This window comes from Emys orbicularis, chromosome 3, assembly GCF_028017835.1.
Source record: "Emys orbicularis isolate rEmyOrb1 chromosome 3, rEmyOrb1.hap1, whole genome shotgun sequence".
Lineage (NCBI taxonomy): Eukaryota > Metazoa > Chordata > Testudines > Emydidae > Emys > Emys orbicularis.
Window position 1 is genome coordinate 176,314,173 of NC_088685.1, and position 21,828 is coordinate 176,336,000.

Below are 21,828 nucleotides of genomic sequence, written 5' to 3' on the forward strand. Positions count from 1 at the left end.
GTGGACACTCATGTTGGTTTAAATCTGGCTTACATTGGTTTAGCTCACATCTATAATTTATATAATACTTTTAGTTAAAACAGTGCAAATTTGTGTGTAGACCAGGCCTTAGACTACATTATATCTTTTTCCCCTCTAACTTGATGAGTAAAGCACACAACATTTCATACTTGTTAATATATTTTTTTGTTTTGTTTTCGCTATGCTGAGTGATTACCAAGAGCAAAGATTTGGTTATGTACTAACCAGGCTTTGAAGCCAATACTGCAGTTGTTCCATGCACTGGAACAATGGAAGTTGTGTATGTGATGTGACAGCAGAACCAGGCTCTTTGTACTATATTCTTCTATAGCAGGGGTAGGCAACCTCTGGCATGCGTGCCAAAGGCGGCACGCGAGCTGATTTTCAGTGGCACTCACACTGCCTGGGTCCTGGCCACCGGTCCGGGGGGCTCTGCATTTTAATTTAATTTTAAATGAAGCTTCTTAAACATTTTAAAAACCTTATTTACTTTACATACAATAGTTTAGTTATATATTATAGACTTACAGAAAGAGACCTTCTAAAAACATTCAAATCTATTCCTGGCACACGAAACCTTAAATTAGAGTGAATAAATGAAGACTCGGCACACCACATCTGAAAGGTTGCCGACCCCTGTTCTATAGCCATGATGATGTCCTCATAAAGCCCTTTAGTGAAGTTCATTAAACTTTAGGGGGTTTCTCCCCTTTCTGGAAATGGAAGCACCTAAATTCTCTGAGGACATTCTGACAAAATTTCCATCCCACCTGGAAACAGGTACCAGATGTCTTAGAAGAGAGTCGGTTGGCATAAATTTTTGAGCCCAGATTTTAAGTGTGGATCATTTCAGGGAACACTGGATAAGCTTCTGAACCTTTGTTTGCTTTTGTAAACCAAATCTCTGAAGCTTTTCAGGCACAACCATTGCTGGCCACTACTAGTGATTAGCAAACACCAAGTGCCTGTCTACACAGTACATTGGTCTACACCAGAGGAGTGTAAATTCTAGTGTACATTAACATGTCACACACTAAGTAGCCCATGTGGAATCTGCTGGTGCACACTAAAAGTTCCCAAGGGCATGTTAATATGATATTGTTTGAAACGGGACTACATTACCGTGCACTAGGGAATTTTAGTGCAGGCCAGCAGGGTTTACATGGGCCAGTTAGTGTGCGACATGCTAGTGCGCACTAGAATTTACACCCCTCTGGTGCGGACAAATGCACCATGTAGACATACCCTTCATTTGGGTTTGGTTCAAATAATCATCCGAGACCTTGGATACCTATCTGAAGCTTATTGAACAGATCTGAACTTTCTGAGTTTGCAAAACTGGGATAGCACTGTCACATGATCAGGTTTTCTGATGAGATTTCTGGCACTTTGGCTTCCAGCTGGAAATCCCAAGTGAACAAACTCCCATGGTTATTTTGGCACTAACAGTTCCACATATCATGACTGTGATAATAAAACAAATGTATTTGAAACCTTTCCTTGACCCCAAATCATGGGTTTTTTAAAAACATGTTTAATTCTAGATGTAACCCCTTTGGGGTTTAGAGAACAAACATGGCCCCTTTAAATCTTTTTCCTACGGGGCAGGAGGAGCAGTGAGAGAAAGGAGGGAAACTCCAGGGTGGCTCTGGAGCTCCAGAGAGAGAAGGGCCGCAGCCCACAGGCCCTCACAAAGTGAAGCAGCAGAGAACCTGCCTGAAGCCTAGGAAGGACAGGGCGGCCGATCAGGGACACCCCAGGACAGGAGCCAGGAGCACTGTGCCAGGGAGGAATCGCCCGAGAAGGACAGGCCGGAGCTGGACCCAGTATCACGGCTGCCCAGAGCTGCATGGGGCTGTGAGTACTGGGGCGTGACTCTGCATTGGGAACAAGGAGGGAGACTGCTAGCTAGTTAAGTGGGGAAGTGGTTGCTCTGTGTGGCTTTGCAGAGAGCGGCAGAAGAGGGCACCGGAGGGGTTTGTTGGGGAAAGTTTACTGGTGCCGAGGGTGACCAGGAGCACCCAAGACTCACCACTGGACTGGAACTTTGCTCAGGCCTCCTGAACTCTGTGTGCAGACACATTGCTCGGTGTCTGCTCCTTTCTCACTGTGCTACCACGGGGCCTTGGTTTGGATGCAACCCTCTTTTACTGCTCCCCCTATATTTCCCCTTGTTGATTTTCTCCTCTCATCCCTCTGTAAATAAATATTTCCCTTTCTTATAGCCATTGTACTTTTCAGGTGGGTGTGGGTGTTCACTCTGGGGGGTTTGAAACAGGTGCCCCAGGGGTGGAAGGGATTTTTCCTGCTGCATTCCTGCGCGCGCCTTCTCTTGGCCAGAGCTGCCTGCAGAGCAGACTCCATCTTGGCCATGAGGGCGCTAAAGTTATGTAACGCTAACAGACCCCGGTCGTCGGCGGACGGGATTGAACCGGGGATCTCTGGAGCTTAGTGCATGAGCCTCTACTGCCTGAGCTAAAAGCCAACTGCCTATTAGCTACGGCAGACTCATTTAACTCTCTCTAAGTGGTCTCAGTGCCACGAGAGGGGACAGAACACCACACCCAGGAGGAGTGTGGGTTACAGTTACATGGAAATAAGAGGAGGGGTTCTTGTTTACATAAGGGGTGGGCAACCCAGCTTTTATCACCATGTGGAAAAACTTTAGGTTAGTGTAAAGCAATGTAACAAGTAGTTTCACGGAAGGAGGCCTGAGGTCTGCACGCAAAAATGTGTGCATGATTGCAGTTCATGTGATTGACCTTGAAAATGGCTATTTAGACAGGCACCTGCCCAGTTTCTTGCATGCATAATTTTGCTCACTTACTGCACACACAGATGTAGGCATTCTTTTAAAATTTATCCCAAAGGGTTATTTTTACCCTTGCATGTACCTTTGTAAATCCTGATTTCAGTAGGATTGCCTTAGTGTAACTGAGGCCCAAAATTGGCCCAAAATACATAAATAACCTAGAGAAAACTTAGCTCAAGACAAAAATAGTTATGGAGTGATTGATTCCATTCATAGCTTTCCTGTATGAGAGAGCTGCTATCAGGACTTTCTCTGAAGATTTTTCTCTTTCTCTGTCTCTCTGCAGAGGTTGTGGAACAGCTGGGACTCATGTGGAGATGAGGCTGAGAGAGCTTTTGCTGAAGCCTTATTGCTGCTGACTTAGAAACAGACTGCTCGCCTTGCTTGAAATACACCCCTTTGCCCAGGACCAGCGCAAGATTTGTGGACCACTTAAGTACCTGGGGCTTAAATTGGATTTGCATACTGCACGCATCTTATGCTGATCCTTGAATTGCACCGCGGAGAGAAAATTATAGATCCCAGAGGAAATCACAGCTCTGGGAGGGTACATTCTCCATCAGCGGACTTTTTGTTACTAGCTTACCCAACCCTCAGTATGGCTTTGTGCAGGGTCTGATACACAACTTCCACTGAGTTTAATGGGAGTTTAATGGTATGCGTGGCGTTTTTTGCACAACAGAAGCTGTTTCTGGAAGCTTCTGTTTATTACTGTCTCTGAGAATTGCAGATCAGGAGCACTGAGCTGTTTACCAGGCTGAAATTCTGCACAGACTTCTTCTGATTGCCTTTTACTTGGGGCAAGAGCAAAGCCAAAAACCAGTGAAAATATTTGTATTCTGGATTCAGTTGCTAAATCCAAGTGGGAAACCATTCAGGGGAAAAAAGATGTAATGAGCTCAGAACAAATGTAATACGCTTAAGTGCTTAATTTTTTTTTCTTGAAAATATCTCCTTTGGCTCTAATTAAACTCTCCCTAGACTCCTGGGCTTTGGAGGACTTTTGAACAGCAACAGAAGAAAGATCTTCCTTGCTAGATTTAAGTAACAATTTCTTGCAGTTCTACGTGCAAACCTTCAAGAAATATTATGGCATGTGACAGTCTAGCCTGTGGTTCTTACTTTCTGTGAAAATACTACCAATGTTAATATTTAGTATTCTACATTTTCCCCCCCTGCTCAATATAATTCACTTGTTCCTGAGCTACAACCTCCCAGTTCTGATGGGGGAAGGGATTTGCTCAAATATATCTTACTTGTGTTTATTGGGAATCATTTCAATTACCAAGGATGGACGGTGTGTGAGATTGGGGATATTATTTTCATTACAATATCACCTAGAGGTCCCAATTGAAATTAGGCCCCCGTTGTGATAGGCACTATACAAGTATAAATTGAGAGAGAGTCTCTGCCTTAAAGAGACTACCGTCTAAATAGACAAACAGGCAAAGAATGGGAGAAAAACAATCCTCGTTTTACTGATTGGGAAGTGAGGCACAGAGAGATTAAGTGATTTGCCCAAAATCACACAGGAATCCTGTGACAGATCTGGAATTGCGCACACATCTTCTAAATCCTAATCCAGTGCTTTAACCACAGGGCCAGACTGCCCTAGATCCCAGGTCTATAGTCTGTACCTGTTGGGGACTGGGAGACACCTGTGTTAGAATAAACTGGGTTGTTTATATTATGAGGTAAGTAGCTCATGAGCTTTTGGGAAGACAAAATTTGCTTCCCATGAAAGCACGGAGCCCTCCTCTGTCAGAAACCCACTTGCCAGGAGTACATGAGAACACAATACTGATGCTGGGTCTGTCATGTAGCTCTTGTACATGGTAAGTTTCAGGTCAGGCCCTTGTATCACATATGGACTGACTACAGAGCTTCCTTCTCGGGGAAACACCAGAGATATGTTCATTATAAGATCCTTCAATGCTGTGCTTATTCTAGCTATTACTAGCTCAGATAAGGTATGTTAAACGTGACACCACCTAATGGCTGAATGGTAGAATACAGTTTAGCATGCCATTACAGGGTCAGATACAATACTCTTTATGCAAAGTTTTCATACTCTCTAAGCCTATGTCTATAGTTAAAATGCTACAGCGGCACAGTGGTAGCACTACAGCTGTAGCAGTTTTCCTGTCACTGTATTTAATCCACCTCCCTGAGAGGCAGTAGCTTGGCAATGGAAGAATTCGTCCCTCAACCTAGCACTGAATACATTGGGAGTTAGGTCTGCATAGCTACCTCTCTCTGGGCTGCTGGGGGGCCTCAAAGAGAAGTGATTTGCACTCCAACCCGAGGGCTGACTTGAACAGATTAGTGACTTAAGTACCCACTCTAGGGCAACACAACTGCAATCAGCACTGGGGCTTGATCCAAGGCCTAGTGAAGCCAGTGCAATTCAATGGGATTTGGATCAGGCCCTGAGTGACCAGACAGTAAGTGCCCTTTCTCTCAGAGAGGGTTGCTGGGTGTCTGTTTTTCAACTGGAACGCCCGGTCAAAAAGGGACCCTCGTGGCTCCAGTCAGCTCTGCTGACCAGCCCGTTAAAAGTACGGTCAGCAGGGCTAAGGCAGGCTCGAATCCCAACCCACTGCCTCAGCCTGGAGCCCCCTCTTGCACCCTGAACTCCTCATTTCTGGCTCCACCCCAGAGCCCGCACCCCCTTCCACACCCCAATCCCAGGAGCCAGTCCGGTGAAAATGAGCGAGTGCGTGAGGGTCGGGAGAGCGAGCGACAGAGGGAGGAGGGATGGAGTGAGAAGGGGGGGGGCAGGGCAAGGGTGTTCGGTTTTGTGCAAGTAGAAAGTTGGCAACCCTACTCTCAGAGTGTGGATAAAATACACAATCCTGTGTAAAGGAGGAGAAATAACAGTGCAGTGTGGTGATTTGATTGACTAAAACTCACTCTGGCTTGCATGGTGCTCGAACTGTGTGGAAGCAGAACAGAGTTTCTTAGATCTTGCACTATATAATTCTCTAAATCGTTCATTCTGATGTCCTCGCATGAGCAGACTAGGTACTTATGCCGCTCATACATATGCATTTTTCTTGTCTCTGGTGCAGGGAAAGAGAATTGCTATTTTTCCTTCCAAAGTAACTTTCATTTACAGAAGCAGCGAGAAAGGAAAAACAGAACTTCCTTTTAGTAAAATAACTTTAATTCAGTTAAAATCATTGCTGCTTAATTAATCAGATGTAAATTAATTTTGTAATTGGGACAGTCATTTCATTACCTGGATTTGGTTTTCCAGTGTGATATTGTGTTGAGCTGAAAAACCTGCAATAATAAACATTAAACATTACTAAAACCTAATGTTCACATTTTGAAGGCTGAGATTATGTAGCAACATAGCCTATAAAGTTGTGTACTACCATAAGCAATCTGCAAAATAGATAGGGTCAGATCCTCAGTTGGTGTAACTAAACATAGCTTCATTGACTTCAATTGTGCTATGCCAATTTCACCAGTAGAGGGTTTGGCCCTAAGGCACTTTACAACCCAAAGTCATTCACACAATAGTCACTAAACATTTTGCTGACTTCATGTTCTGCAGCTCTAGGCGACTGCCTTGCCATCCTGTAATACAAAGCTTGCCCTGCTAGTTGTTCACCCTTTACGAGAAGACAGCAACTCACTTACATCAATGGACAAGTTTACATGTTGCCTGGAGACATTTGCTTTTCACATGCTCGAGCAAGTTTAGCAAAACACTGATTATCCATTAATAATATCCCAGTGGAACTGAGCAGGCCTTTTTAGTCTTACCTGCAATTCCAAAGAATTAGTTTCAGGAAGGAACTGTGGTGGGGTATTTTTGTTTTTGTATTTTTAAGGTTTCTCTCTGTATTTTAAAAGTTCAGTCAAACAAGCAGAGCTAGAAAGTCAAAGTAGCCAAGCCCCCAGGCTAGTTCTACATCCCCAAAAGGTTATTAGGCACAGCGCTAACATCAATTCAGTGTTACAGTGAAACTTAATTCCTGTTACATTAAACATCTCCCCATGCTCTATCTTGGTCCAGTGCTCTGCACAGGGTATAATTCTGTAAGGTGTGGTACACACACGACTCCCATCCACTTCAGTGGCAATTGTGCATGCTCACTACCGTGCCAGAGGTTCTCTTTGTAGGATGGTGACTAATTTTACAGTTAACACTATTCAAAATGCAGCATAAACAGAAAAGTAAATACAGACTTACTCTTGGATTATCGGTATAAGTTGTGTGCCAAGATCCTCACAATGAAACCATCTTTCAAACAGGACGTTGGTTGATTCTCCAACATAATATCTGACAAAGTAACAACGTTAGTAAATCATTCCATTGCATAATAGTTATTTTCTAAAAAAAAAAAAAAATAGCATCTTTAGAGTTAATGCAATGAACTATATTTTATTAATAAGTACAGTGCATTAGAGGGACAGTGTTTTCTAGTGGCTAGCATGGAGAGTCAGGACTCTTCGGTCCTATTTTCGGCTCTAACAGTCTTGCGGAGCAACCTTGGATAAGTCACGGAGAGTGGGCGCCACAAAGGGACTGAGGCATTGCAGCACTGAGTGTCATGGTGGCTAACTTCTAGGCACCTAAAAAAAATCACAGGAACAACACTGGGATCCACAAAGCAGTTAGGTGTCTGGCTTCCCTATACAGTGAACGGTGAGAGATAGGCACCTAAGAAAGCAATTCACAAAAAGCCAACATGCTAGGTGGGCAGCTGTCTAAGCTAGCCATGGGAGATGCTGAGGAGATGGGTGTGTGTTAAGCCCTGCCCCTCTCACAGAGATAGGCTCCTCCCGGTAGCCTGGATTTAAGTGCCTATCTCTGCTTAGTGATCCATGAATGGGAAACTGCCCTGGAGTCAGGCTGTTTAGGTTCCTCGGGTGTTTCTTGTGGGAATGAGTTAGGGCATGGCTACACTTGCAGATGTAGAGCACTTTGAGTTAAACCAGCCTTCATAGAGCGCAGTAGGGAAAGCGGTGCAATCTGTCCACACTGCCAGCTGCCAGCGCACTGGTGTGGCCACATTAGCAGCTCTTGCAATGGCCACAGAGAGCAGTGCATTGTGGTAGCTATCCCAGCATGCAAGTGGCTGCAACATGCTTTTCAAATGGGGGTGGGGTGGAGTGGAGTGTGACAGGGAGTGTGTTGTGTGTATGTGGGGGGAGCGAGAGAGTGGGTTTTGGGGGGGCGGGGCTGAGAGCATGTCAGCATGCTGACTTGTAAGTTCAGACAGCAGCAGACCTCCCCTTCCCCCCCGACCTCTCTCTCTCTCTCACACAGCATTCCACAGTAATGGTTGCTCTGTCTCGGAGCAGATAAGCATGCCGGCTGTCAAATGGAGCTTTCAAAGGCCATATCCAAAACAATGACAAGAGTGGCCACTTGACTTAAGGGGATTATGGGACGTTTCTGGAGGCTGATCAGAGCGCAGTAATGCAACACCTCGTTCACACTGACGCTGGGGTGCTCCAGCGGGGGCGCATCAAACATTATTCCACTCGCCAAGGTGGAGTACCAGGAGTGCTCTAGCCATGGAGTCAGAGTGCTCTATGTGCCTTGTCAGCGTGGACGGGTAGTGAGTTAGTGCGCACGGGGCTCCTTTAATGCGCTGTAACTCGCAAGTGTAGCCAAGCTCTCTGGCTCCCATATTTGAAGGCCCCTGTTTGAAGAGAATTAAGTTAACGCAAACTAGGAACCTTTCAGTTCACATCCACAGCAGCCGCATGGGGGTGTTACAGAGCACCACTTTGGTGCACGCTGCTATTCACACCCCTATAGTCTGAGCTGTGGGGCAGGGTAGACAAGCCCTTCATTGATAGTGCTGTGCCTAATAATCTTAACAGGGATTTAGAAATAGCCTGGGGGGTTGGCTACTTTGAATTTCTAGCTTTGCTTGATTGTTTCTTTGCCTGAACACTTTTAATTTATATAAAAACCTTGTGAAAAATTCAGTGTTACGATTAAACTTAATTGCAGTGCAGCCTCAAAAGTGGGATCTGGTGCCTGGGAATATCAGAATAGTGAAAGTGAGATCCATGTTAAACACATCAAATACTGGACTGTAAGTTCCTACTCTTGATTTCTGTCATTGGTTGGCAGTGACAATGACCACTTTCTTATAATTAAGGTTTTGCTGATTACCCATACAGGCTCTAAACATGCAATCTGCATTATTTGTTAGAGTAGCTATTTACTGAAAAGTGTACTTGAATACAATTTAGTTTGCCAATTGCAAACAAGATGTTGTTTTTTTATTCCTTTCATTTCTCCACAGGATATGAAAGCAAGAATATATCAGAATCAACAACTCTACATGAGCTTCTTAGAAACCATATGCCCCCTCTCTAACATTCCCAGATTACATCTGGGAAGCAGAAGTTTTAACCAGGAAAGGTGATTCTATTTAATGTTGGTGACGAACTTCAGTTTTAAAGTACAAATATACAAGGTTTCCTCAAGTATTAGTCTATTGTGTTTCCAGTTCAATATATCTTTGGTTTCTGGAAATAAACCAAGTGACTTTTTTAATAAATGCATATGACTCTGAGCTGTTTTGAAAGGAAGATACAGTGCTGTAGCTGAACAGTATTTCAAGTGTACTGGGTGTGCCCGTAACTCAGAATCCATTCAGGTGACTTTCTGAAACATGCCTAGAACCCCAACCAGGGGTATTCTATTTGCTACCCAAGATCCATAAACCTGGAAATCCTGGACGCCCCATCATCTCAAGCATTGGCACCTTAACAGCAGGATTGTCTGACTATGTGGACTCTCTCCTCAGGCCCTACGCTACCAGCACTCCCAGCTGTCTTCAAGACACCACTGACTTCCTGAGGAAACTACAATCCATCGGTGATCTTCCAGAAAACACCATCCTGGCCACTATGGATGTAGAATCCCTCTACAGCAACATTCCACACAAAGATGGACTACAAGCCATCAGGAATAGTATCCCCGATACCATCACGGCAAACCTGGTGACTGAACTTTGTCCTCACCCACAACTATTTCACATTTGGGGACAATATATACCTTCAAGTCAGCGGCACTGCTATGGGTACCCGCATGGCCCCACAGTATGCCAACATCTTTATGGCTGACTTAGAACAACGCTTCCTTAGCTCTCGTCCCCTAACGCCCCTACTCTACTTGCGCTACATTGATGATATCTTCATCATCTGGACCCATGGAAAAGAAGCCCTCGATGAATTCCACCATGATTTTAACAATTTCCATCCCACCATCAACCTCAGCCTAGACCAATCCACAGAAGCGGTCCATTTCCTAGACACTACTGTGCTAATAAGCGATGGTCACATAAACACCACCCTATAGCGGAAACCCACTGACCGCTATACTTACCTACATGCCTCCAGCTTCCATCCAGGACACACCACACGATCCATTGTCTACAGCCAAGCTCTAAGATACAACCGCATTTGCTCCAATCCCTCAGACAGAGACAAACACCTACAAGATCTCTATCAAGCATTCTTAAAACTACAATTCCCACCTGCTGAAGTGAAAAAACAGATTGACAGAGCCAGAAGAGTACCCAGAAGCCACCTACTACAGGACAGGCCCAACAAAGAAAATAACAGAACGCCACTAGCCGCCACCTTCAGCCCCCAACTGAAACCTCTCCAGCGCATCATCAAAGATCTACAACCTATCCTGAAAGATGATCCCTCACTCTCACAGATCTTGGGAGACAGACCAGTCCTCGCTTACAGACAGCCTCCCAACCTTAAGCAAATACTCACCAGCAACCGCACACCATACAACAAAAACACTAACCCAGGAACCTATCCTTGCAACAAAGCCCGATGTCAGCTCTGTCCACATATCTATTCAAGTGACACCATCATAGGACCTAACCACATCAGCCACACCATCAGGGGCTCGTTCACCTGCACATCTACCAACGTGATATATGCCATCATGTGCCAGCAATGCCCCTCTGCCATGTACATTGGCCAAACTGGACAGTCTCTACGCAAAAGAATAAATGGACACAAATCTGACATCAGGAATCATAACATTCAAAAACCAGTGGGAGAACACTTCAACCTCTCTAATCACTCAGTGACAAACTTGAAGGTGTCAGTTTTGCAACAAAAAAACTTCAAAAACAGACTCAAAAGAGAGACTGCTGAACTCGAATTAATATGCAAATTAGACACAATTAACTTAGGCCTAAACAGAGACTGGGAATGGTTGGGTCATTACACTAATTGAATTTTTTTCCCCCCATGTTAAGTTCTCACACCTTCTATGGGTCATCTCGATTATCACTTCAACGTTTTTTCTTCTGCTGCTACTGATAGCTCATCTCAATTGATTGGCCTCTTACAATTGGTATGCGTACTTCCACCTTTTCATGTTCTCTGTATGTATAAATATCTTCTGTCTGTGTGTTCCACTCTATGCATCTGAAGAAGTGAGCTGCAGCCCACGAAAGCTTATGCTGAAATAAATTTGTTAGTCTCTAAGGTGCCACAAGTACTCCTGTTCTTTTTGCGGATACAGACTAACACGGCTGCTACTCTGAAACATTTCTGAAAGCTGCTATTCTCAGTTCTTTTTTCTTTCTCTAGACTTCCCATTTGAACAAATTTATTCCTCTGGCTCAGCATATCTCTATAGGGAGTTCTTTTGGCTACTGTGACATGCCCCAATAGAAAGATCACAGCTCTTCAATGTCATGTTTTCCTGAATGTAGCTAATGAAAAAAACGGATAACTCTGTTACTGCTATTGTTTAAGCCTTCTGTAAATCACATGAATAGCTGAAAACTCAGCTTGGTCAATCTTCAGGGGCGGCAGGTTTGTATAATTTTTGGTGGTGCCCAGAACGGGTCCAAGACTCCAATCCCCCCCCTCCCCCCCCGCACACACACCTGCCTAAAGTTCTGGGAGGGAGTTTAGGTGCAGGGGGGTTTGGGCTCTGGGAGGGAGTTTGGGTGTGGGAGGGGGTGAGGGGCTGGGGCAGAAGGTTAGGGTGCGGGAGGGGGTGAGGGATGCAGTGCTTACCTTGGGCGGCTCCCGAAAGCGACCCTAACACCCCTCTGGCAGTGGCTCCTAGCTGGGGGGCCTGGGGGTCTCCGCGCACTGCTGCTCGCAGGCACCACCCCCACAGCTCCCATTCGCAGCAGTTCCAATGGCAGAGTCGGCGCTCGGGGCAGGGGCAGCGCACAGAGACACCCGCCCCCAGGGGCCGTAGGGACGTACTGGCCACTTCCTGGAGTGGCACGCCGTGCGGAGTGAGTGTGGGCAGGAAGCCGCTTTAGCCCCGCTGCGCTGCTGGTGGTGGTGGCGGGGGCCCCCGGGCCCTTTTAAATTGCCCAGGGGTGGTAGATGGGGCCGGGAGATGCTCTGGGGGAGGCATTGAAGGGCGGCAAGCTGGGCTGGGGCAGAGACCCGGCCCCGAACTTTGGTGGAGCCGGGCGACCGTGCTCTGAATATTCCTGGTGCACGGGCACCACGGGCCCATACAACTCACCGCCCCTGTCAGTCTTATGCAGACAGTAACAGCAATCCCCTTCTAAATTGGCCCAAGTCACTGCTATGACTTGCATTGTTAAACACTTAACAAATTCAGCAGGGCTAAAAACCAAAGCTTGATCCTGTTCCCAGTGACGTCAACAGTAACACTTCTACTGATTTCAATGGGAAATCAATGAGCAACACTGAAAAACACAGAGCCAGTCTGAGCTACCGTTGATTTAGAGATTTTTGTCTAGTAGTTAGAGGTGTAGACATACGTTTTGTTCCTGACTCCGCCACTCCTCTACCTCTCTATCTTTTGGTTTTTAAATGAAATTAACGATACAGTGTGCCAGTAATCTTGTAAACCTTGCTTGTTTCATGGTTTTAAAGTATTCTGAGATCCTTAGATGAAAGTTAGTATGTAAGTGCAAACATATAACATATTTATATAAGACATTTCAGTGAAGAACACATTAGCTAAACCATTTACTAAATTGTGTGTGTGTAATAAATACATGCAATTTCCATTGGTAATTTACCAGGAAAGTAGTAGAATACAATACTGTAGTGAAACAATAACTGATTCTCATATTTTGAAGTTTAACAGATTAACTATATGTCCAAAGTAGAAAACCATATTTCACCTAAGTCCATCTGTTTCTGTGTTTAGCCTTTTCCTCTCAATCACGAGTCCCACAGTATTTGCATATCTCTGAGGAGAATGTGGTATCCTGGCAGGTAGGAGAAACATCTGCCCAGACAAAGATATTGGAAACAATAAATATAACAGTGTCATGTAGGTTTATTTTCTTTTTTGCAGGCCTTTGGTTCACCCTCTCGCTTATTCTCTATTCCTGTTGATATGATGTTTCTTGGCAACTGAGCGCACGTTGATACCAGCAGCAAAACAGATGCTGTTGCTAGCTTTCTCAGGCTGGTGTCCTGTTAATGACAAGCTTTCATTCAGCAGCAGGCATTGCCTTCTCGGATACTGAGCTGCTCTCTTGCCAGCTATATCATTCGTGGCTGTTAGACAATCAAAATGAGGAACCAACCGGTCACCCTACCTGAGATCTAGAAAGTTACTATAATTTCTGAGCTGTGGTAAGTGAAATTAAAGGAAAGCTTGTTGTTAGCACAACAGGATTCCTAAATTAGTCCTCCATTACTATTTCTCCAACATGGCAAGTGCTTATCATTGACTGATAGGGCATGTGGTTCTCTCCAGACCCAACTGACTAATAGGAGGTACTCGATCGGAGAGAAAAAAGACAAACTGTGTGTGGGTCTGCGACTGCAGTTTGGAAATAAACTTGTTTTCCAGCAGCTACCTGCCTAAATAGGCTAGTGCTGTGGTTAAACCCTGAGACTTTGTAAATAAGTGAACAAGGATTTGCCCCAATGTCCTTGGACAAAATGTTCGCTCCTCCTCCACACTATTTCCAGTGTTGTGTCTGGCTGCCATTTTATATCCCAGTTGTTGCTGCTTTTCACTGAAATTTTACGTGCAATATATCGTTTGTGTAGTGGTTTGGTACCTTTTAGAATGGCATTTATTATATTGAATTCAAAATATTATTAATCATTAATTGATCATTATTTTATCTTGCACTGCAGTGGAAGGTTGATTTGAAATACTTGTTATGAGAGTCATTTAACACGTGCATTAATGACAAAAACAAACCCCAGTTTACCTCCCCTTCTCTGATGTGGATATCTCTGCGGTTTCCATTTTCAATTATCTTCAAGCACATGTCTCCTTCCACCTGGTAAAATAACTGTGTAGAAAAAATGACATTAAAGCATGTGAGTTTACTAAGGAGGCTCTAGCCTGCAATCCTTTGATCCCTAAGCCCTAAGGATCTCTTGACAAGGAGGCAGGGCTAACTCAGGGAGGACAGAGGTTTAAAAAGCCAGCCCCTAAGCAACCAGAGGTAGCAAAGCAATCAGGGGAATTTTGTGAGAGAGTGTAGAGAGGGAGCATGAGAGCCAGAAACACTTAACAAATAGACTCCATAGTTAGACCAATAGCCCTCTCCCCCCCCCCCCAAAACAAAGAACAAACAAATAATCCCCACCTTTAAAGAGTACAAATATTGCAGGCAGAATTCCATCAGCAGGGTGGGGAGCTATCCGGTTTATTGCACTGAATGCAGCATGTGTGATTACCTGCCTTGTGGAGGGGAGGGATATGTGTGCATTTGATACAAGCAACTCATGCTCCTCCAGGACTGAGTACGGTCTCCAGAGGACAGAGTGGCTGAACTAGAGGAGCTAAGGGAGGCACAGAGGTATATAGCTGAGACTATCAGGAACACAGTAAAGCGGTCCCATTCTGAGTTTTGACCACCTATGTGCCATTGAGGAGGATGAAAGTCTTGGAGAAGGAGAAATCAAGCTGGAGAGGAAGGATGGCTGAGCCATTACAAACATTGAATCTATCTCCCCTTGTAAGTATTTTCACACTTGCTTCTTATCAAACTGTCTGTACTGAGCTATCTTGATTATCACTTCAAAAGTTTTTTTCTCTTACTTAATTGGCCTCTCAGAGTTGGTAAGACAACTCCCACCTGTTCATGCTCTCTGTATGTGTGTATATATATCTCCTCAATATATGTTTCACTCTATATGCATCCGAAGAAGTGGGTTGTAGCCCACGAAAGCTTATGCTCTAATAAATTTGTTAGTCTCTAAGGTGCCACAAGTACTCCTGTTCTTTTTATCCCATAGTTGGGACCCTTCTTCCAGATGATGTCATGGTATCCTCTTGCACAGACCCCAGTTATTAGGAAGAGACAGGTAATAGTAATGAGGAATTCAATTATTAGAAATATAGATGGTTGGGTTTGTGGTGACTAGGAAAACCGCGTGGTGAACTGCCTGCTGGGTTCGTAGGTTATGCATCTAGATAGACCAGTGGTCACCAACCCGTAAATCCTGGAGACTCTCCCAGTCAATCACGATCTCTGTCCGCAGCGGTGCTGCCTGATGCTAAGACAGGCTCCCTGCCTGCCGCGGCCCCACGCCACTCCCAGAAGTGGCCAACATGCCCCCCCGTGACCCCGCCGGTGGTGGGAGGGGCCAGGGGTCTCTGTGCGCTGGTCCTGCCTGGAAGGGAGGTGTGGCCAATGGGAGCTGCTGGGGTGGTGCCTGCAGAGAGGGACAGCATGTGGAGCCACGTGCCTCCCCCAGGGGCCGCAGAGGCGCATTGGACCCTTCCGGGAGCGGCATGGCCACATGGTGCACTACTGGCTGGCAGGGTGCGGGGGTGGCCCAGCTCATGATGGGGAGGAGGTGCCAATGTGCCTGAGTGGGGCCAAGCCCCGCTTCACCGCCACCTGGGATCCACCTGAGGTAAGCGCCCCCCTCCCGGAACCAGCACCCTGAATCCCAGCCCTGACCCCCCCCCCCAGAGCCAGCGCCCCATGCCCCCTCCTGCACTACAACACTCTGCCCCAGCCCGGAGCCCCCTCCTACATCCAAACTCTCTTCCAGAGCCAGCACCCCATGCCCCCTCCTGCACCCCAACTCTCTGCCCCAGGCTCAGCCTGGAGCCTCCTACCACACTGTGAACCCCTTAGCCCCAGCTCAGAACCCCAACCCCCTCCCAGCCCAGTGAAAGTGAGTGAGGGTGGGGGAGAGCGAGCGACGGAGAGAGGGGGGTTGGAGTGAGTGGGGCAGGGCCTCGGGGAAGGGGCGGGGCCTCGGGAAGGGGTGGGGTAGATCCTGGGCTGCCCTTAAATTCAAAAAGCGATCTTGGACGTAAAAAAAGGTTGGAGACCACTGATAATGAGGTGGGCCAATAAAAGAATTGAAGAGCAACTAGCAAAAGACACAATAACAAACAGCAATTTTTTCAGTACATCAGAAGTAGGAAGCCTGCCAAACAATCAGTGGGGCCACGGATAATCAAGGTGCCAAAGAAACACTCAAGGAATACAAGGCCATTGAGGAGAAGCTAAATGAATTCTTTGCATCGGTCTTCACTGCAGAGGATGTGAGGGAGATTCCCACACCTGAGCCATTCTTTTTAGGTGACAAATCTGGGGAACTGTCCCAGATTGAGGTATCACTAGAGGAGGTTTTGGAACAAACTGATAAAATTAAACAGTAATAAGTCACCAGGACCAGATGGTGTCCTGAAGGAGCTCAAATGCAAAATTGCGGAACTAGTAACTATGGTATGTAAAGTCTTGTTTTAATTCAGACTCTGTACCAGATGACTGGAGGATAGCTAATGTAATGCCTATTTCTGAAAAAGGTATTCCTTGCAATTACATGCTGGTAATCCTAACTTCAATACTGGGAAATTGGTTGAACTATAGTAAAGTACAGAATTATCAGACACATAGACAAACATGATATGTTGGGGAAGAGTCAACATGGTTTTTGTAAAGGGAAGTCATGCCTCATCAAGATATTAGAATTCTTTGAGGGTGTCCAGTTGAAATAGTGTACAGTAACTCCTCACTTAACATTGTAGTTATGTTCCTGAAAAATGCAACTTTAAGTGAAACAATGTTAAACGAATCCAATTTTCCCATAAGATTTAATGTAAATGCGCGGGGTTAGGTTCCAAGAAAATTTTAGGGGGGCAGACAAAAGGCATTATATACTGTACAGTATTGTACTGTGGTTGGGAAGTGCCCCTGGCTTACCCCACACAGGCACAGCCCGCTGCAGGCAAGGACGCTAGGAAGCACCTTGCGCAGCAGCAGCGTCAGCTTCCCCCGAGAGGAACAGGCGCCGACTTTGCCGGGGGATGCTCCAGGCCTGCCTCTTCCTGTCCCCGCTCCACTCCAGGCCCACCTCTTCCCATCCTCACTCCACCTCCTCTCCGGAGCACGTCGTGTCTCCACTCCACCCCCACCCCCCATTTGGTGGCACTTAGGACTTTCTGGGAGGGAGGGGGAGGAGCGGAGACGCGGCACTTCCCCGCTCCTTCCCCTCCCTCCCAGAAAGTCCTAAGCGCCGCCAAACAGTTTGGCTGTGAGGGAAGCGCTGGGAGGGAGGGGGAAGAGGCGGAGAAGAGGAACTTGTGCCATGCTCCCTTGTAAAGTTGCTGCTTTTCCACAGAATCTTACAAGCAGTGGACAGAGCAGGCAGACAAACGACGACATAAGGGAGCATTGTACAACTTTAAACGAGCATGTTCCCTAATTGAGCAGCGAAGTAACTTTGAAACAACGTTAAGCGGGAGGACGTTAAGTGAGGAGTTACTGTACTTGGACTTTCAGAAAGCCTTTGAGAAGATCCCGCATCAAAGGCTCTTAAGCAAAGTAAGCAGTCATGGGATAAGAGGAAAGGTCCTCTCATGGATCAGTAACTGATTAAAAGATTAAAAGTTGGACTGGATGACAGGGGATGGATCACTCGATAATTGCCCTGTTCTGTTCATTCCTGCTGAAACATATGGTACTGGCCACTGTTGGAAGAGAGGATAGTGGGCTAGATGGACTATTGGTCTGAATCAAGATGGACTATTGGTCTGAACCAGTAAGACCATTTTTATGTATCAGTAGATTCAATATAGCCACTTCAACTGCTGTATACCTAGACATAAGATCCAATAAAATTACTCTTTGACTGTAACTTTACAGTGTCAGATTTTCATTCAACCCAATGGGAGTTAGGCACCTAACCCGCTTAGTGCTCTTGAAAATGCCACTGAGTACCCATCTGCATCTTTAGGCATCTAAATTCCTTTGAAAATCATGGGACTTCGTGTATTTCTGGAGATAACCCTTTGCGTGATTGTGGCCATATCTGGTGTCTCGTGCATGTCAGTTTAGGAGTGAGTGACACTCTACTTGTTCTCCATTAGTACTATTGTATTTGACTTCTCATTATGCCATATTTTAGTTCAACTGAAACGTGCTTCCCTTTTAAATTTAAAATCTTTTTCAACTAGTCAGTGAAATTAAATGCCAGATTTTCAGAGGCCCTCAAGATAGCCTTCAACTATTCATGCCCACTCTTTCACAACTACTCATGCCTGCTCTTTTACAGATGTTTGAGCTTTCCAAAATGGGAGCAAAACCCCACTTGTACACTAATGCACTTAATTTCTGTCGCTGCTACTGCACCTCTTCCCACTGTGTATGTGAAGGGATTGGCCATTGAATTCGGGTAGCTGCAGATCTAACAGACCCAGCCCTCTCCTCCAATGGCCCTCCCACAGCCCTCCCCCCCGTCCCTCTCTTCATGACTGTAAGGTACTATCTGCCTGGAGCTCTGGACTCTGCAATGCACTGGAGTCACATCTGTTCTCGACACAATTAAACTACAGATCTGTTCTTCTGTAAGCAGGGCTCTGTGTGGCCTGGATTAGGGGCACAACTTCCCTCATTCTATGTAAACCAGAGCAAAAATAAAGAAACTTTACATCTCTCACTGTGCTGCCCACCCCCTGACTTAACCAACAGTCCCTCCCCACCACTGTAACTGCTTCCATATGGCTTACATTTGCTCTAGGACTCTCAAACCAGATAGGTATCTAAATGGATGCAATTGCTGGTGCTGTTAATTTTACTGATAATACTTGCGGCATGGTTAAGGCCCAGTTAAAAATCATGGCTATGATGAGACTAACTTTCTTTGCAGTGTTTTGGTATTTCTGTTTCTAATCCTGGCAAAAATCAGGACATGTGTGAACATTCAGAACAAAACAAAACCAAAAAAACAACTTTGTTCTTATTCCAGAAAATAGTCTTACGTGATTTTTCCTGTTCTTACCTGATTCCCAACCAGTTCACACGTTTCTAGAAAATGGAATGGTCCATTTTTACATGCAGTAAGAGTGAGCAACAGGGGGAGGGAGGTGGAGAGGAGCGGGGGGGGGCAGGGTCACGGGAGAAGAGGCAGCACAGGAGCGGGGCCTTGGGGGAAGGGTGGCGTGGGTGGGGCAAGGCCACAGTTTGGGCACCTGTGGGGCCCTCCACACACACAGTTAGAAACTTTCTGCCACTCCTGAATGCGGATAAATTATAGCACTGACTTCATAGGTAGTACATAATGGAGGCTAGGGAAGGATAGACCTCCCCAAACCTCGTGCTGTTGGGGACTGGGGGGCAGTGGTGGATTATCACATGGGCCTATGGGTTCCATGCTCAGGGGCCCCAGCCAATTTGGGACCCCCTGAAAAATCTTCCCGTGCCATGGCCCTGGCACGAGGAGATCTTGCTCCCTGCTGCGGAGCTTTTCTGATCTCGGGGCCACAGAGGAGGGCAGAGGGGGTCTGAAAGGAGTGAGTGGGGGGTGCGGCCTCAGGGGGGAAGAGGCGGAGTGGAGGCAGAATGGGGAACAGGGCTGAATGGGAACGGAGCCATGGGCGGAATGGGGGCAGACTGTGGGGGAAGGGGTGGGGCCATGGGCGGGGCCGTGGGCAGAAGGGGCGGAATGGGGGAGGGGCTCCAGGCTCGGAACTCCAGCAAGGGCCCAGAGCTCCACCGCTGTCCCAGCCAGGGCTGAGAGCTCAACCCCGGCCCGTGGCCCTCAGACCCCAGCCAGAGCCATGGGGAGGAGGGGCCAAGCTCTTACCCCCCCCCCCCCAGCCCACCCCAGCGGAGGCCACAGGGGGGCTGAGAGCAGTGAGTGGGGGCGTGGCCTTGATCGGAAGAGGCAGGGCAGGGGGCTAGCCTTCCCTGGGAGGAAGCTTCACCCACTGCCCATGTCTGAATTGTTCACCTAACCATGGTCTGAATCCCTTTATTGTCCCTGTATTCCATTTAACCTCCCCTATCTCTCTTCCTCCCCTCCCCCCCCACTGCCTTGTCATTTTTCTTTGGTCTGGTGTCAGTGAGTGATTGTGTAAAATGCCACAATAGACTTCACTGACAAGGCTGATGGCTCATTGTACAGCATAAAGTGACTCGAGTGGAAGATTGCTCTATAACCCGTCCCTTTTGGGGGAATTTTAAGACTGACAGTGACTATCACAAAGGCCTGTTCATTGGCCATGTTGGTAATTGAAAAGTAGTTTCTGAAGTGCTCTCTTTGGTAGCCATATTTTGCTGATATCTGCTGCTCAGGGTGCTGCTGCAGAACATTACCATGGAAATATAGACTAGGAAGACAGAAAGGGCCAAAGTCTGCTAATGTCCAGCCCCAGGAAATCACTCAGGCACAGTTACATCCTCTCTTCCTAATGGCTAACTCCCAACTTTATTGCTGCGACTAAAAATAAAAATCTCAAAGTGCCCTGATTGTAAAATTCCTCCCTGATCCCAAAGTTGTTCTGTTTATACCTCTGTGGGTGAATTTCACCCTTGTGCAGAGGTAAAGTTGTCAACTTTCTAATTGCACAAAACCGAACACCCTTGCCACACCCCTGCCATGCCCCTGTCCCGAGGTCATGCCCCTCCTCCGCCCCTGCTCTGAGGCCCCACCCCCCCACTCACTCCATCCCCCATCATCCATCGCTCGCTCTCCCCCACCCTCACTCACTTTAACTTGGCTGGGGCAGGGGTTTGGGGTGCGGGAGAGGGTGAGGGCTCCAGCTGGAGGTGCAAACTCCGAGGTGGGGCCGGAAATGAGGGGTTAAGGGTGTTGGAGGGGGTGTGATGGGTTGGATCACAGAACCCCCCTTGGGACCTGCCAACTGATGTGTCAAGACTACTTCTGCCCCTGCTTTCCTGCCCTGGCAGCTTGGGACTTCAATGCCCAGCTTGGTTTGAGCCAGACCTGCTAGCCTGCTGCAAACCCAGACCCAGGTCTGAACCACGTCCCTGAACAGCTGTAGGCTTAATTGAAAGCAACGTAAGAAGGGTTCCTGTCTTTAACACTCAGATGCCCAACGCCCAATGGGGTCCAAACCCCAAATAAATCCGTTTTACCCTGTATAAAGCTTATACAGGGTAAACTCATAAATTGTTCGCCCTCTATAACAGTGATAGAGAAATATGCACAGCTGTTTGGGCCCCCCCCCCCAAGGTATTAATACATACCCCGGGTTAATTAATAAGTAAAAAGTGATTTTATTAAATACAGAAAGTAGGATTTAAGTGGTTCCAAGTAGTAACAGACAGAACAAAATGAACTACCAAGTAAAATAAAATAAAATCATAGAATATCAGGGTTGGAAGGGACCTTAGGAGGTCATTTAGTCCAACCCCCTGCTCAAAGCAGGACCAATTCCCAGACAGATTTTTGCCCCAGATCCCTAAATGGCCCCCTCAAGGATTGAACTCACAACCCTGGGTTTAGCAGGCCAATGCTCAAACCACTGAGCTATCCCTCCCACCATAATAAAACACGGAAGTCTAAGCCTAATACAGTAAGAAAACTGAATACAGATAAAACCTCACCCTCAGAGGTGTTCCAGCAAGCTTCCTTTTACAGACTAGTCTCCTTCTAGTCTGGGTCCAGCAATCACTCACCCCCCCCCCCCCCATAGTTACTGTCCTTTGTTCCAGTTTCTTTCAGGTATCCTTGGGGATGATGAGGCTATCTCTTGAGCCAGCTGAAGACAAAATGGAGGGGTCTCCCAGGGGTTTAAATAGAGT

General features: G+C 46.6%; 1 protein-coding gene across 1 annotated transcript in view; it reads right to left on the minus strand.

Moving 5' to 3' along the window:
* HAAO (3-hydroxyanthranilate 3,4-dioxygenase) overlaps positions 1-21,828 on the minus strand; it is a 64,558-nt gene that overhangs the window by 24,281 nt on the left and 18,449 nt on the right. Inside the window, exons 3-6 of the mRNA XM_065401674.1 lie at positions 14,020-14,103; positions 12,970-13,076; positions 7,038-7,127; positions 6,075-6,118 (exon numbers count right to left, since the gene is read on the minus strand). Coding sequence (XP_065257746.1) covers positions 6,075-6,118; positions 7,038-7,127; positions 12,970-13,076; positions 14,020-14,103 — 325 coding nt within the window. The remainder of the gene's footprint in view (positions 1-6,074; positions 6,119-7,037; positions 7,128-12,969; positions 13,077-14,019; positions 14,104-21,828) is intronic.